We start from the raw sequence: 15,836 nt of genomic DNA, 5'->3' as shown, positions 1-15,836 counted from the left end.
GAGACAGCCAGCCAGCTGGCTGAACTGAACAGAGGTTCTGTTTTCCTGCGCTTCGTTTAGACAACTCCCTGGGAAGCCAGGCTACCTCCTCCCTCTCTGTTGGAGCTTCCTCTGTACATCAAAGAAAGTAGACCCACAAGATTCCTGTGTCCTCTGCTGCCAGGGGACAGCATTCAGTTTTTCCCTGGGGCCTCTGATGCTTGGGACCCTACTTCTGGGCACAGAGCAGTTCCCTGGGTCAGTACTGAGGTGACATGCAGCAGATGGAGCCAGGGTGGGCAGGAGCCTGAAGCACATTCTATAGAGGCTAGCTTGAAGCAAAGGAGACCACAGCAGCACCCGTTCGCTTTAAGGTCTGCATGAGAGAGCCTTTAATTCTGCAGCAGACAGTTGCCATCAGGCCTAAATCTATGGAGTGAGGTCAGGAGAGCTCGGATTGCATTTCCCTGTACCCCTCACTCCCACGATTAACAGCTGTGGCCTAAAAATACAGCCCTACAGGCTAAAATAACAGGATTATGAGGCTTTGTAATGCAATCACTGAGCTGGCAAAAGCCCGGGCAGCAGCCTCTGAACGGCAACAGCAGGAGAATGCAGTTGTGTAGCATACAGGCATCACGTTAAGCATTGCTGATGGCATCAGCTGTTACCAGCTTTACTGGTCTAACCCTGGTCAGCATTCAGGCAGCTGGTTACAGCCACTGGGTCAGCGGCACAAGCTCAGTGTCCCAACAGCTCACGTACTGCAGCCAGGCACTCTGCAGCCGTAGCGGTCTGGAAAAGGAGGAAGGCCTTGCGGGATGGGGTCTGACTGCCACCAAGCTCTCCACGCAGAGCGGGGGATGCCCTGGGCAGTGCTGGGTGGTTCTCGGGCATGCCAGCACAGCTGGGGGATCGCTTCAGCCTGATCACAGGAAAGCAAACAAAACAGAGGTGACACAAGAGAACCAATATACACAGGGAAGGTTTATTCTCATCACTAACACCTCGGAAGTGGTTTGGAGGAACAAAGTAATCCTCAGACTGGGAAGAAAAGCAATGTGTTTTTTCCTCCCATAAACAAGATGATAGCTGTAAAGTAAAGTAAACCGCAACAGCTGCTCACATTGAAGTCCACAGGACTTCTCCACCTCCACCACTGTGCAAACCTAGCTCTTCCCATTAAATACATGAATACATTTCATCTCCCTGGGGCTACGGCCAGAACCAAAGCTTACTAGCAGCCACTCAAAGGAAAAAAACAAAACAAAATACCCAAACAAAACATACCTTCTTAATAAAAAGCATAAACAGTTTCAGTTCTTGCAAGTGCTCTGCTCAGAGCATCGTTTCTGTCCTACTTTCCTGCCCCATACCCTGGAGCTCCAGGACAGGACCTCAAGACAGCAGCAATACATGTGTGAAAAGGTCACTGGACAGACTGGAAGAGGACACTGCAGAGCAGCGAGTACCCCCAGATGGATGCTGGCAGCAACCTACCTACCGGGGAGGGGACACACAGCACTGCTGCAGCCTCCACTAAGGGACCAATTCCAGGAGCCTCCCAGGAGTCAGCAGCTCTCTTCCTGCCTCCATCTTTTTCAGGACATCTTCCAGCAAAACACGGTGTGGGACAAGGGCCACGAAGCCCCAGGTCCGTGCTGGAAGCACGCCCCTTCCTCGGGGCAGAGCCAATACTGGCAGAATGAAGAGGTAGGGCTCAGCTCGCCCCTTTTGGCAGCTGAAAGGGTTTCCAAAGAATAAACCCCCAGCCCCGCTTGCTATGGCTGTACCTTCAAGTGCCCAGACAACCACCCAGGTCATCGCTGGGGCTTTATTTCAGATTGGCAACATGCTACAGAAGGATAAGGCTCCCACCCTGTCCCAAAGGCTGGCTTGAGGGGATGGCACAGTAAGACCAGTTGGGTGCTGGTGCAAGGACCCACCCAGCATGCTGCAGAACACAGCAGCAGCAAGGAACTGCTCTTCTCCAGTTCCAGCTGGTCTCAGAGCACAGGGGAACCTGACGGCTGGGACAGGCAGGGGACACTGGGAACCAGAGACCAAACATGGTTTGTGTTGGCTCGCAATGCCCAGTGGACAGGACTCACCTGAAGGTGCTCGAGGTATGGGCTGCACCCACCCTGGGTTTGGCAGAGCCTCCCAGCCAGAGGCTCCGTATGCCAACGCTCACCTCCACTCAGACACATTTTATTCAAACATTAAATATATTTTTTTTCTCTTAAAGTGCAAGAACTTTGCCTCTTACTGACTACTGAACTAGAACCATCACAATCCTCGCAGCGAGGAGCAGCAGATGGGCGAGGAACACCCCGTGTTCGGGAGCTCTCACCACCCCAGTCATTTCTCCCTCAGCAGGAGCTCTGGCTCCGATATGGCCCTGTAAAGCAGGAAGCCCATCTCATCGATTTCCTCTTCCAACAGCTCACAGAAGAGGTTGATTTTGCAGTTGAAATAGGAAGGCAGGACCCCTTTCTCCAGGTAGCCTACCAGCTCCTCAAGCACCTGCTGGAACCTGTCAGCAAGGCTTTCTTCTGCCCAGTCTGAACTGGTGGCACTGAGGTGAAGAATGACATGGGTCAAGGGGCTGCCGCTCAGTTTGTGCAGGGCAGGATGGCTCTTGCAGATGCCGTTCAGGATGCGGAGGCAGTGCTGTCGAGCCCCAGCATCAGCTGCATCCAGCTCCTTCACCTTTGAGACCTCTGCCTTGTAAAAGCTCTCAAGCCAGAGGTTTTCCACCAGTCCTTCAGGAGGAACAGCTAGAAGAACCTTGCCCTCCATTTCCACCACTGGGAAGAGGGTTATGCTCAGCTCGACCTGATCATGTTTGACTTCCAGCCTCAGCTCCTGGGAGGCCACGACCGGGTAGATGACGCTCCCCAGCAGGTTACCTATGGCAGGCCAGTTGATGGAGGCCACCAGCATCTTGTGGAGGGTTTCATTAAGCACATTGGAGGAGAGGTACTGGCCCACGATGAACCTGTCCCAGGGGCTGCACCCGCGAGGGAAATACTCCAGATCAGTCCTCTTGATCAGCCAGTACTGGGGGTTCCTCACCACGGTGTCCTCTCCCGGGATAAGGCTCCACAGCGCGGTGTCGAGGACCACTGGCAGCATGAGGTGGATATGGTCAGCTGCCAGAGCTCCGAGGCCATCGAGCAGAGGACCGCTGAGGAAGAGTCTGCCAAAGGGCATCTCTGGGCACTTGCTCCACAAGAAGTTCTGCAGTTGGGTGCCAATGCTCCTGGCCAGCTGTGGGGCGATGGACACCTGCACCTCAGGCACGGCCAGCCAGCTGCTGTAGTGCGAGAGGAGCTTCTCCTGCAGCGTGAGGCAGATGGATTTGACCTGAGGAGTCTCTGGAGAGGTAGAGCAGACGATGGGGCAGAGGAAAGAGAGAAGTCACAGCTCTGAGCAACCTACAGCAGCAGCTTCTCCTGCCACGGCTGAGGCAGAGGTGTGAGCTGGGCGCCCAGCTCTCAGCCCGCCTCTGGACACAAGACTGACCTTGCCAGGTGGTCGTCTGATGTTAACAGCGATTCTCAGCCAAGGCAGAGCCCAAACTAACCCCAAAACCCAACAGTGCCCAGCCTTACCTCCCAGCCAGATGGGTAAATCAGGCTAAGCACCAGCAGCTGGGCAAGGGACTCACTGCCAGGGTCCCTACGAGCCTCAGCCCCACAGACTGCTCAGGCTGATTCAGCCCGCCCCAATGCCTGCCTCATCGCTCAAGTCCTGCAAACAATCCTGCTCCTGGCCCAGAATCTCAGGACCTGCACTGCACTGAGTTGGGCTGCTTTCCCACTTGGAAAAATGCCGCCTTCGTAGGCAGCCGGACAAGGCAGCCTTTGTCTGCAGCAGCTCCTGAGCACACCTTCCTCCAGGCAGAGCTGACCCAGAAAACGAACAGAGCAGACACCGCTTCAGAGGCAACAAAGCCCCGACAGCCTCCACCACACCACGGTGGCCGAGACACCTTGGACGTTATCAGAAGTGCTGTTACCACAGGCATTGCCTAAAAAGGGGCCGTGGCTTGTGAGCCTCCCAGGAGGGCAGGCTCAATCAGGTCAGCTTTTGGGGCACTCAGCTAAAAATAACGCAGAGCTCCAAGACCGCCACGAGCAGCGGTGCAGCCAACCCAGAGCACATCAAGGTGATCTTCCCGACCGCGGTGGGAGCTGGCACATACACCACGAGCCTTACCTGGTGCCGGTGGCTGAACCGGAGGGAGTAGAGGCTGGCTGAGGTCTTCCCTTCTCTGCTTCTTGGGAGGTTTTGGTGTTGCCTTGATCAAGGCCAAGTCCTGCCAGCTCTCCTCCAGCGTCTTCTGCTCAGCCTTAGGGTCGCCTTCATCGCGAGGGCTGGTGGCTCGGTCTATCAGCTGGAGGAAAGAAAAACCCCTGTGGACAACTTACTGCTTTTGTGGCATTTCTCCAGTCACACCCTGAACTAAGGGGGACAACAGCCCCTCTGGTACACACATGGGGTAATACAGCCCCATGCGGGGCCTCTGCTTGAAACATGTATTTTATGGGACGACAAAGGTGCATATTTTCTTCCTGTAGACTTTTAAGTGGAAACCAGGCGTCCAAATGTCAATTAAGCCCAAAATGCCTTTCTAGGTGGGTTACTGTACCCCAAGCGTGTGCTGCTTTGGGCTAACGGGGCATGGGGCTGTTTGTGCCCCTGCAGGGTGGGAGTGGGCAGCTCCATGCCCCCAGCACCAGCCTTCCTGATTCACAGCACCAGCTCTGCCGCACGGTGAGGCCTTGGGTGCATCTTCCCCTGCTGCGGCCGCGACCAAAGCGGCTCCCCTCCGTGGGATGGCCGGCTGCCCCCCGCCGCCGAGCCCCCAGCCTTACCCGCTTGACGGCCAGCGTGGCGATGGCGAGCACGGCCCCACCGCTGACACCCAGCACCAGCCTGGCGTTGGCCAACAGCACGTCGAGGACGCTGCCCAGCCCGTTGCCCGCCTGCCGCTCGCCCCGCGGTCGCCCGAGCCCGGCCATGGTGCCCTGCGGAGAGGAGAGCAGCAGAAGGTGGCACCGGCGCCGGGACCAGCCGCCCCGGGGGGCGCGGAGCCCGCCGGCTGGGAGCTTTTTGGGGAACTGGGGTTTCTCCCGGCCCTACAGAGCCCGCCCCGCCGCTCCCCTTCACCTCCGGGGCAAAGGCTCCCGCCGGGACGCGGCGGGGGAGCGAGGGTCACCCCGGGCAAGAATCACCGGCTCCTCGCCCGGCCCTGCCGCAGCCGCCTGGGGGGCAAGCGGCGGCGCGGGGGGGGGGACAGTACCGCGGCCCGTGCCCCCGGGAAGGGCTGGGACGGAGAGCCCCGCGCTGCCGAGGCCACGGGCAGCCCCCGAGCCGCTCAAGGGCAGGGCCGGCTCCCGGCCCCGCACTCACCCGCTGCCCGGCCGCTCCGCCCCGCCCCGCTCCGCCGCCCCAGACAATTGGAGCGCGGCGCGGCCCCGCCCACCGGCACAAGGAAACAGAACCTGGCTCCACCCTCCCCCGCAGGGCATTACCGCCGGGGCGGGGCCAGGCGCGGGCGTGGTCAGGCGGGGGCGTGGCCGGGCGGCCGCCGGGTCCCCCCGCCCTTCCGCCGCCATGGCGGCCACCGGCGTCTTGCCCTTCGTCCGCGGTGTCGACCTCAGCGGCAACGACTTCAAGGTGCGGGGCGGGGGGAGTGGGGGGAACGGGGGCCGCGGGAGCGGGGGGCAGCCCGGCCGCAGGCCCCGAGCGAGCCCGGGCGCGGAGGCCGCAGGGCTTGGTTAGGCCCGGCCCAGGCGCCGCGGGGCGGGGTGATCTCGGCCCCCGGGCGGGGGTGTCTGCCCAGGGCAGCCCCGGAATCTGACCGCACCCCACAGCGCTGTGGGGCCTGGCGGGCCCTGGCCCTCGGCCTCTACGGCTGGGCAGCCCCCGGCTTCCAGCCCGCGGGGCCCCGAGAGCCCGCACAACTCCCGGTCCCACAGCCCCGGGCGATCTCGGCCGCCAGGTCCCAGTCCCATAGGACCAAGTGATCCCGGACCCCCAGGTCCTGGTCCCATAGGACTAAGCAATCCCAGCTCACCAGGTCCCAGTCCCATAGGCCCAGGTGATCCCAGACCCCCAGGTCCCAGTCCCATAGGACTAAGCAATCCCAGCTCACCAGGTCCTGGTCCCATAGGGCCAGGTGATCCTGGACCCCCAGGTCCCAGTCCCATAGGACTAAGCAATCCCGGCTTACTAGGACCCAGTCCCATAGGATCAGGTGATCCAGGACCCCCAGGTCAATCCCAGGCTCCCCCAGGTCTCAATCTCATGGGACTGGGCAATCCCAGCCCCCAGCCCCCAATCCCATAGGGCCAGGTGATCCCAAGCCACCCCCTGACCATGCAGGGTCAGTCAGACTCAGGTCCCCAGACCCCTTACCCTGTGGGCCAGGTGTTTTCTCACCTTCCTCCTCCTCACAGGGTGGCTACTTCCCAGAGCACGTGAAGGCGATGACCAGCCTGCGCTGGCTGAAGCTGAACCACACGGGGCTCTGCTACCTGCCCGAGGAGCTCGCTGCCCTCCAGAAGCTGGTGAGCAGCACATTTTGGGCAGGGGATGGGGCGCAGCGGCTCACAGTGGGGCTGCGGGCTCGGATGGGGCCCTGCACGCCGGTGCCGAGAGCCTGGTGCCTGCCAGCCTCGTGGCTCATCAGCGGATGCTCTGGTGTCTAATAATAGGGCTGAGCTACGTGTGGTTGAAATTGGATGCAGGAGCTGTTGGGAGTAGGGCTGAGACAGGCTTGTACTCGGTTTCACCTTGTTTTCCTAGAAAACCAGACTAAAAACCATGCTTAGATCCTCTGCCCTTTAATAGAAGGGGAGGGTGAAGGTTTAGTAAGGGGAGGATTAAGGTTTTGGGGCTTTTTTTTCTCTCCTCCTTTGCTAAAGATACAAAGAGCAGTAGCTGGCAGTTGCCTGGCTTTGTTTTTTGGGTGGCTCGAATTTTGTCCACGACCAGGCCCTTGGTGTGGAGTCCATAGCTAAGCTTTGCTTTGGCAGCGTCCTGCAGCACGTTACAGACGTTGTTTAATTGGTGTCAGACAAACGCAATGCTTTAAATGCTGCCGAAAGTCCTCATCACCGTGCCTGGTGCGCCCTGCTTAGTGGGAGCAAGCGGGGAAGCCCTCCGTGCTGCTTGGAGCCACCCTCCTGCCAGCCCTGCCAGATGCTCAGGGGCCACGGCTAGACTTAAAGCCTGGCATCTTGCCCACAGCCTGACAGTTCCTCCTTTTCCAGAGCAGGTAACAGCTGGGCTGGTGATGTCCAGAGGAAAAAAATTTCCCCTGGGCCCTCCTCCCACCCTGCTGGTCCCCACACATTTGCCCATTTGCAGATCACCCAGTGAGAAGTGTTCCCAAGAACTAGGGTCTGTTTGCTCAGGGACTGTACGGGAGTGCTGTGAGCCAGCTCGGCAGCGGCTCAGAGCACCCCAAACCCTGCAGCAGGGCTGGGGTGTCTCAGCCAGCTCTGCCCCAAGTTACGAGGGGTGTGGAGGCAGCGTGGGCATACTGGGGCCAACCAACCAGTTTGAGATGGAGAGTGTCCCAGCAGCCACATTGTGTGGGTCAGGGCTGAGCTCACCCCATGCCTCCGCAAGGCCCTTACTCTCCTGGGATCGAGGAGCCCCCATGTTGGTGTGGGGGCCCAACCGCTGCCTTGGGCAGCCCCGGCTGCTCTTTCTGCTCGCTGGAGCTTGTCTGGGGCTTCCCTGCAGGAACACCTCTCCGTGAGTCACAACAGCCTCACCACACTCCATGGGGAACTTTCTGGCCTGCCCTGCCTCCGGGTAAGTGTCCCCCTCGTGTGTCCCAACTGCATCGGGGCTGGTGTCCCTAGGCACCTCCTGGCCAGCCCCTGGTTCTAGGGACACATGAGGATCGTGCCTGGCCACCCCCAGGGGCTCAGCAGGCATCGAGCTGGCACCAGCTGCAGTCGTGCCTCTTTCTCCCTCCCCTTTCCAGGCGATCGTGGCTCGTGCAAACAGCCTGAAGAACTCGGGAGTCCCCGATGATATCTTCCAGCTGGATGACCTCTCAGTGCTGGTAGGTGCAGAGCCTCCTCGGCTAGCGCAGGAGCCAGCTCAGGCTCTGGGGTCCCATTCCCACACCTTGGTGGCCCCTCACGCTTCTTGGGGAACTCAGTGGGGCTGAGGAGCGTCTGGGGGAAAGGTGCAGCGAGTAAATCAGGGCTCAGCGCTGCCTGGTCCGCTTTGACTTTCAGGTGCCCAGGCCATACCTAACTTCCCTGCAGCAAGAGCTCCTGTGCCCCTTCAGCGCCAGTCCCGGCCCCGTGCCCGAGCACTGGGGAAGCTGGCTGCGGGCAGGATAACCCTGTGGCAATGTCTCCTCTAGAGGCTGATGCCACGGCTGGGTTTCCCGCGCACTTGTCCTGCTCCTGCTGCTGGGCACTGGTCCGCAGGGCAGGGCGCAGCGTGGCTGCAGGCAGCCTCGTCCCTGGCGGTGCCCCTGTCCTCAGGTGTGGGTGCCGGTTGCTGCAGGCAGGTCAGAGGGGGATCCTTGCTTTGCTTTCTCATTTGTCCCAGGACCTGAGCTACAACCAGCTCACAGAATGTCCCCGGGAACTGGAGAATGCTAAGAACATGCTGGTCCTCAACCTTGGCCACAACAGGTAGGTCCAGGCCAGAGCAGCCATCCCTCCCCGGCCATGGCCACTTCCATTCCGCCACCTTCCTCTTCACTCCGGATCCTGCCATCTGCCCTTCTTCAAGGGGGACCTGGGGCTGGTACAGGTCCCAGGCAGCCCTGACGATCCCCATATCCCCACAGCATTGAGACCATCCCCAACCAGCTCTTCATCAACCTGACAGACCTGCTCTACCTCGACCTGAGTGACAACAAGCTGGAGAGCCTCCCACCGCAGATGAGACGCCTGGTCCACCTCCAGACTCTTATCCTCAACAACAACCCTCTCCTGCACGCGCAGCTCCGGTAAGGCCCCTTTTTCCAGGCCGGATCCCATGATGCCGGGGCTGGGCCAGGTGCCTGCTCCAGGCCTGACCTGTCTCTGCCCCGTGGTTCTCCATGGCCCGCAGGCAGCTCCCAGCGATGACGGCCCTGCAGACCCTCCACCTCAGGAACACCCAGCGAACACAGAGCAATCTGCCCACCAGCCTCGAGGGTCTGGTGAACCTGGCAGGTAGGGCTGGGGTGCCCAGCCCCATGGTGCATGGGGCCCTCCACAGGCTCTCTTAAGCCCTGGCGTGGGTCTGGCCGGCGGTGTCACTCTGTTGTCCTCCCCCAGACGTGGACCTGTCCTGCAACGACCTCATCCGCATCCCTGAGTGCCTCTACACCCTGGGCAGCCTGCGGCGCCTCAACCTCAGCAGTAACCAGATCACGGAGCTGTCCCTCTGCATCGACCAGTGGACCCAGCTGGAGACCCTCAACCTGTCCCGCAACCAGCTCACCTCCTTGCCTGTATGTCCCTGCCCGTACACGGTGTCCCTGCCCATGCTTCCATGCCACTGGGTGTCCCTCACCCCGCTATCTCCTTCCCCAGTCAGCCATCTGTAAGCTGACCAAGCTGAAGAAGATGTACCTGAACTCCAACAAGCTCGACTTTGACGGGATCCCCTCAGGCATTGGCAAGCTCGTCAACCTGGAGGAGTTCATGGCGGCCAACAACAACCTGGAGCTCATCCCCGAGAGCCTGTGCAGGTAGAGGACAGCCCTCAGCTAGATCTGCTCTGTCCCCAAGAGGGGACGCGGAGGCTCTGTGGTAACAGGGTGTCACCCGGCCTGGCCCTTCACCAGTGTCTCTGTCCCACAGGTGCTCCAAGCTGAGGAAGCTGGTGCTGAACAAGAACCGCCTGGTGACACTGCCAGAAGCCATCCACTTCCTGACAGACATGGAGGTGAGAGCCCAGTGCCTGCTCCACCCTGGCTGGGTCCACCAGAGCCCCAGCATGTCCCTGGGATCCCAGGGCTGTAGGGTGGGATGGGTGAGGTAAGGACGGGGGGTCTTGGGGCCAACACATGCAGTCTGGCCCCCGGTGTGGCCTGGGCAGGCGGTGGATTTGGGGCTCCCTCTGCATCCCCTCAGCAAAGCCCGGGGTGCTCCAGAGGTCTCCTGTCCAACCCCACATCTTCAGTGTCCCCACGAGCCCGTGCTGCAGAGCAGTGAGAGGTCTCCTGTCCCCTCTCCTTGGCAGATCCTGGATGTGCGGGAGAACCCCAACCTGGTGATGCCCCCGAAGCCGGTGGATCGGACGTCGGAGTGGTACAACATCGACTTCTCCCTGCAGAACCAGCTCCGCCTGGCTGGAGCCTCCCCGGCCACTGTTGCGGCTGCTGCAGCAGGTGAGCGTGCAGGGATGTGGGGGGAAGCACCTTGGGAGCAGCTGGGAAATGAGCTGTGCCCCACGCAAGGTGTCCTGGCTGCTTCTCACCCTGTCCCTGTGTCCCCAGGGAGCGGCACCAAGGACCCGCTGGCCCGCAAGATGCGGCTCCGGCGGCGCAAGGATTCTGCCCAGGACGACCAGGCCAAGCAGGTGCTGAAAGGGATGTCAGACGTGGCCCAGGAGAAGAACAAGAAGATAGAGGTGAGTTCTGGGGTGGGAGAGGGGCCCCGAGCGGCATCACAGCAGTGCCCCCAGCCCACCCAGGTGCTGGCAGGGATGTAGTTGCCCCCAGCTTGGTGACCTGTCCCCATCCCCACAGGAGAGCGGGGAGGCGAAGGCACCGGACCTGAAGACGCGCCGCTGGGACCAGGGCCTGGAGAAGCCACAGCTGGACTACTCTGAGTTCTTCAGCGAGGATGTGGGGCAGCTGCCTGGCCTCTGCGTCTGGCAGATCGAGAACTTTGTGCCCACGCTGGTGGACGAGGCTTTCCACGGCAAGTTCTACGAGGCTGACTGCTACATCGTGCTCAAGGTATGTGGGGAGGACCCAGGGTCCCTCACATCCCCAACCCAGGGCTGCAGCCATCCCATCTCACACCCTGTACCTCCCCAGACCTTCCTGGATGAGAACGGTTCCCTCAACTGGGAGATCTACTACTGGATCGGACAGGAGGCCACTCTGGACAAGAAGGCCTGCTCCGCCATCCATGCCGTCAACCTCCGCAACTACCTGGGGGCTGAGTGCCGCAGCATCCGTGAAGAGATGGGGGATGAGAGCGATGAGTTCCTCCAGGTGAGGCTGACCCCTGGCCCCACATAGCCCCCAGCCCTCCCTGTCCCACCTTCACACTCTCCCTGTCCCTAGGTCTTTGACAATGACATCTCCTACATTGAGGGTGGCACGGCCAGCGGCTTCTTCACTGTCGAGGACACACAGTACATCACCAGGTACCGCTGGGACATGGGGCTGGGGGATGTGTGGGGCAGGGGGTGCCCCGTGTCCTACCCTACCGTGGCTGTCTCTCCCCCAGGCTGTATCGTGTCTACGGGAAGAAGAATGTCAAGCTGGAGCCGGTGGCACTGAAAGGGACATCGCTGGATCCCCGGTGAGCAGGGGGAGCAGCCAGGGAGCACAGGGTCCCTGCGGGGGGACGGGGTGCTGGCAGGGTCCACCCGAGACTTCATAGCTGCAGCTCCATGGTGAAAATTGGCCGTGCCAGCACCTTCCTACAAGGATGTGGGTCCAAACCCCACCTGGCAGCCCCAGCAGCTAAGGACCCCCCGGGTGGGGAGCACACTCAGCGCACCCCATTCCTGACTGTCCTCTCACCTCCGTATCCACCAGGTTCGTCTTCCTCCTGGACCATGGCCTCAACCTCTTCGTGTGGCGCGGGAGCCAGGCCACGCTGAGCAGCACCACCAAGGCCAGGTAGGGCCGGTCGGGGGGCTGGGGGTGCGGGGAGCCCCCACCTGCCATCTCACACGCTGCTGCCGCAGGCTCTTTGCTGAGAAGATCAACAAGAATGAGCGGAAGGGCAAGGCAGAGATCACGCTGCTCACCCAGGGCCAGGAGACCCCCGACTTCTGGGAGGCGCTGGGGGGGCAGCCCGAGGAGATCCGGCCCTGCGTCCCCGATGACTTCCAGCCCCACAAGCCCAAGCTGTACAAGGTGGGGAGCTGCCACCTGTGGGGCTGGTGGAGCTGCCAGCGCCCCGCAGGCCCCCCTCACCCGTGTCTCCATCCCCTCCGCAGGTCGGCCTGGGCCTGGGCTACCTGGAGCTGCCCCAGATCAACTACAGGCTCTCGGTGGAGCACAAGAAGAGGCTGAAGGCTGATCTGATGCCGGAGATGCGCCTGGTAGGATGGGGTGGGGAGGTTCTCCCAGTCTGACGAGTGAGACTGGTTTCATGCCCCCTCTGCCTCCAGCTGAGCCCTGGGAGAGGCAGGTTTGGCCAGCGGGGCCCAGCTGGGGGATGCTCTGCTCTTCCTGGCTGTTCTTTGGGAGCAGGCAGGGCGTTTTCCAGGCAGGAAAGCCTGCAGGTGCCTGACCCCCCCTTCCCCCCCTTTTCGCTGTGGTGTCCGCAGCTGCAGAGCCTGCTGGACACCAAGAGCGTGTACATCCTGGACTGCTGGTCTGACGTCTTCATCTGGATCGGGAGGAAGTCGCCGCGGCTGGTGCGGGCGGCAGCGCTGAAGCTGAGCCAGGAGCTGTGCGGCATGCTGCACCGGCCCAAGCACGCCATGGTCACCCGGAACCTGGAGGGCACAGAGTGCCAGGTAGGGCAGCCCCCGTACCTGTGAAGGGGCACGGACCCCTGGGCAGCAGTGCCAGGGAGGCAGATGACGGCACAGACCCCTCAGATAGGGTGCTGGGGAGGGTGCTGTGGCCCCAGCAGTGTTACCTGCTCTCCGATTTAGGTGTTCAAGTCCAAGTTCAAGAACTGGGACGACGTCCTGCGCGTGGATTACACCCGCAACGCTGAGACGGTGCTGCAGGAGGGCGGCCTCGCCGGGAAGGTCCGCAAGGATGCTGAGAAGAAGGACCAAATGAAGGCCGACCTCACGGCGCTCTTCCTGCCCCGCCAGCCCCCCATGGCCCTGAGCGAGGTAGGGCTGGGGACCATCCCGTGCATCCCCCCGTGGTGCTGGGCCGGGTGCTGACGGAGGGGCTGGGTGGCCGCTGGCTGATGGAGCACGTGGGGCCACAGGCAGAGCAGCTGATGGAGGAGTGGAACGAGGACCTGGACGGCATGGAGGGCTTCGTGCTGGAGGGCAAGAAATTCGCTCGCCTGCCCGAGGAGGAATTTGGCCACTTCCACACCCATGACTGCTACGTCTTCCTCTGCAGGTGACAGCCACCTTGTCCCCTCTCTGGGGCTGCTGGGCCACCTCATCCCCTCGTCTTCCTCCCCAAACCCCCAACCTGCCCCATCACTCACATCATCCCCTGTTCCTGCCCTCAGGTACTGGGTGCCAGTGGAGTATGAGGAAGAGGAGGAGAAGAAGAAGAAGGGTGAAGGCAAAGCGGGGGAGGAATGTGAGGAAGAGGAGGAGGAGAAGCAGCCCGAGGAAGATTTCCAGTGCATAGTCTACTTCTGGCAAGGCCGGGAGGCCTCCAACATGGGCTGGCTCACCTTCACCTTCAGCCTCCAGAAGAAGTTTGAGAGTCTCTTCCCCGGCAAGCTGGAGGTGACGCCACTGCACGCTCCTGGGGGGTGACACAGGGGTCCCCCAGCTTTGCCTGTCTGCCCCCCAGGCTAAGGGCAGGGGGTACTGGCAGGGGGGGTGCAGCTGGGCTTGGGGTTGTGTTTGGGGGCCCCCCCGGCCCTGCTGACACCCACCCCTGGCCAGGTCGTGCGCATGACCCAGCAGCAGGAGAACCCCAAGTTCCTCTCGCACTTCAAGAGGAGGTTTGTCATCCACCGCGGCAAGCGGAAGGAGAGGACCAGCCCGCCCCAGCCCAGCCTCTACCACATCCGCACCAACGGGGGGGCCCTCTGCACCAGGTCAGCCCCCGGGGGCCACGCCGGGCCGGGCAGCACCCGTGGGTGCCAGGCTGCTGGTGGGGTACAGCGCGCAGCTGCCTGGTCTCTGGTTGACTCTGCCTCGTGTTTCTCTAGGTGCATCCAGATCAACACAGATGCTGGTCTGCTCAACTCGGAGTTTTGCTTCATCCTCAAGGTAGTGTTTGTGGCTGAGCCCCCTCGGGGATGCTCAGCCATTTGCCCCGCCCTCCCCCCCCAACCTGGGCCACCCTGCCTCTCTGTGTTCCCCCAGGTGCCCTTTGAGAGCACGGACAACCAGGGCATCGTCTACACCTGGGTGGGCCGGGCAGCCGACCCCGATGAGGCCAAGCTGGCTGAGGACATCATGAACCACATGTTTGATGACTCCTACAGCAAGCAGGTGGGAGCACAGCGGGGCTGGGCCCTGGCTTACCTGGGTGGCTGTGACCCCTGCAGCAGGGGACAGCCGCGCTCAGCCCTGTCCCTGCTCTTGCAGGTGATCAATGAGGGAGAAGAGCCTGAAAACTTCTTCTGGGTGGGCATTGGGAGCCAGAAGCCCTACGATGAAGACGCCGAGTATATGAAGCACTCCCGGCTCTTCAGGTGGGTCCTGGCCCAGGAGGGGCTGCTCCGATCCATGCTGTTCCCTGTCCTGCAGTGTCCCAGGCCATGCTGGCCTTTGCCAGGGGCTCGGTTCTCCCAAGCTAGCCAGGGCAGTTTCCCACACCTCCCAGGCATCATCCAGCCGAAACAGCTCCATCATCTCCCTTCCTTCTGTACAAGCTGAGTCCTAGCAAACTCCTGTTATCGATGCCATCACCTTCCACCTCTCCCCACAGGTGCTCCAATGAGAAGGGTTATTTCTCCGTGTCAGAGAAGTGCTCCGATTTCTGCCAGGACGATCTAGCTGATGATGACATCATGCTGCTCGACAACGGGCGGGAGGTGAGCAGAGGGCGGGAGGCTGTCAGGGGACCAGGGACAACGCAGCGGGGGGCCAGGTCTGCCGGGGGCTCCATCAGCTGAGCATGGCTGCACATCCTTCCCACAGGTCTACATGTGGGTGGGCACCCAGACCAGCCAGGTGGAGATCAAGCTGAGCCTCAAGGCGTGCCAGGTAGGGCCTCCCTCCTGCCTGCTGCTGCGGGGGGAGGATTTGGGCATCTCCATTGTTCCTCGGGGCCCTCATCCTGCCCCCGTGGACGGCGGTGCATGGGAGCACCAGCCCTGGAGGTGTGCAAGCGCTGGGGACCCCCACAGCCGTGCTCTGCCCTAGGTCTACATCCAGCACATGCGCTCCAAGGACCCCACGCATCCCCGCAAGCTCCGGCTGGTGCGGAAAGGCAACGAGCCTTGGCCCTTCACCCGCTGCTTCCACGCCTGGAGCGTCTTCCGCAAGCCGCCTGCCTAAGGGCTGGGGGCACCCCGTGCTCCGGCCACGGCCCCCCTGGCATGGCCGGCCCCCCCAGCACCCTGCACACACGCCTGCTCCCAGCCAAGCACCACTTGGAGCCACTTCTCCCCCAAGCTGGGGCCAGCAGGCAGCATTGGGGCTAAGCCTTTGTCCCCCCCTTCTCTCAGCCCAGGGTCCAGTTCAGCCCTTCCCTTCCTGGGGGCGCATACGTGGTGGTGTGGGCCCCTGTTACACCTTGCTGGGATGCTGCTGCCCCAGGCTAGTGCTGAGCTCCCCCTACAACTGGGGGACAGGAGTGTTTCCCGGTTTGGGTGGGAGAATGCTTTGCTAAAGAGCACTGGGGGGGGTGGGGGTGAGGGGTGCTCAGCCCTGGGCCTTACAGCTGGCCCCACTGTCCTGCGGGGGGCACAGACCCCCAAGGAGGGGCCCAGCCTGTCAGTATCATATCAATAAAGGCTGCACTTCTCACGCTGAGGCCGTGCCAAGCTCTGACTGCGCCTGTCTCGCTCCCAAGTGGGGGTTCCCCC

The 15,836-nt window shown here is 61.7% G+C and overlaps 2 protein-coding genes across 3 annotated transcripts; one reads left to right on the top strand and one right to left on the bottom strand.

The window, feature by feature from the left end:
* Window positions 1-953: 953 nt before the first annotated feature.
* Window positions 954-5,425, bottom strand: MIEF2 (mitochondrial elongation factor 2). Of its 2 annotated transcripts, none has more exons than XM_040592674.1 (4): window positions 5,401-5,425; window positions 4,863-5,015; window positions 4,204-4,381; window positions 954-3,359 (listed from the first exon to the last, which is right to left on the bottom strand). In XM_040592674.1, the coding sequence occupies exons 2-4, from the start codon at window positions 5,007-5,009 to the stop codon at window positions 2,341-2,343; spliced, it is 1,344 nt and encodes a 447-aa protein (XP_040448608.1). In that variant the 5' UTR covers window positions 5,010-5,015; window positions 5,401-5,425; the 3' UTR covers window positions 954-2,340. The 2 variants fall into 2 exon arrangements, with proteins under 2 accessions (XP_040448608.1, XP_040448607.1); XM_040592673.1 differs by lacking the exon at window positions 5,401-5,425 and adding an exon at window positions 5,158-5,274.
* Window positions 5,426-5,556: 131 nt separating this feature from the next.
* On the top strand, window positions 5,557-15,783 carry FLII (FLII actin remodeling protein). The gene is made up of 30 exons (XM_040591694.1): window positions 5,557-5,667; window positions 6,450-6,560; window positions 7,744-7,815; window positions 7,991-8,071; window positions 8,572-8,657; window positions 8,816-8,977; window positions 9,082-9,185; window positions 9,291-9,466; window positions 9,549-9,706; window positions 9,819-9,903; window positions 10,201-10,348; window positions 10,457-10,590; window positions 10,709-10,921; window positions 11,003-11,182; window positions 11,255-11,337; window positions 11,421-11,495; window positions 11,735-11,818; window positions 11,887-12,058; window positions 12,142-12,246; window positions 12,475-12,666; window positions 12,808-12,996; window positions 13,098-13,237; window positions 13,353-13,578; window positions 13,741-13,895; window positions 14,010-14,070; window positions 14,167-14,295; window positions 14,392-14,498; window positions 14,735-14,840; window positions 14,947-15,012; window positions 15,172-15,783. The coding sequence occupies exons 1-30, from the start codon at window positions 5,605-5,607 to the stop codon at window positions 15,304-15,306; spliced, it is 3,798 nt and encodes a 1,265-aa protein (XP_040447628.1). The 5' UTR covers window positions 5,557-5,604; the 3' UTR covers window positions 15,307-15,783.
* The last annotated feature ends 53 nt before the right edge of the window (window positions 15,784-15,836 follow it).

This window comes from Falco naumanni, chromosome 4, assembly GCF_017639655.2.
Source record: "Falco naumanni isolate bFalNau1 chromosome 4, bFalNau1.pat, whole genome shotgun sequence".
Taxonomy (NCBI): domain Eukaryota; kingdom Metazoa; phylum Chordata; class Aves; order Falconiformes; family Falconidae; genus Falco; species Falco naumanni.
The sequence above is the reverse complement of the archived record's forward strand: the minus strand, read 5'-3'. Positions and strand labels throughout refer to the sequence as shown.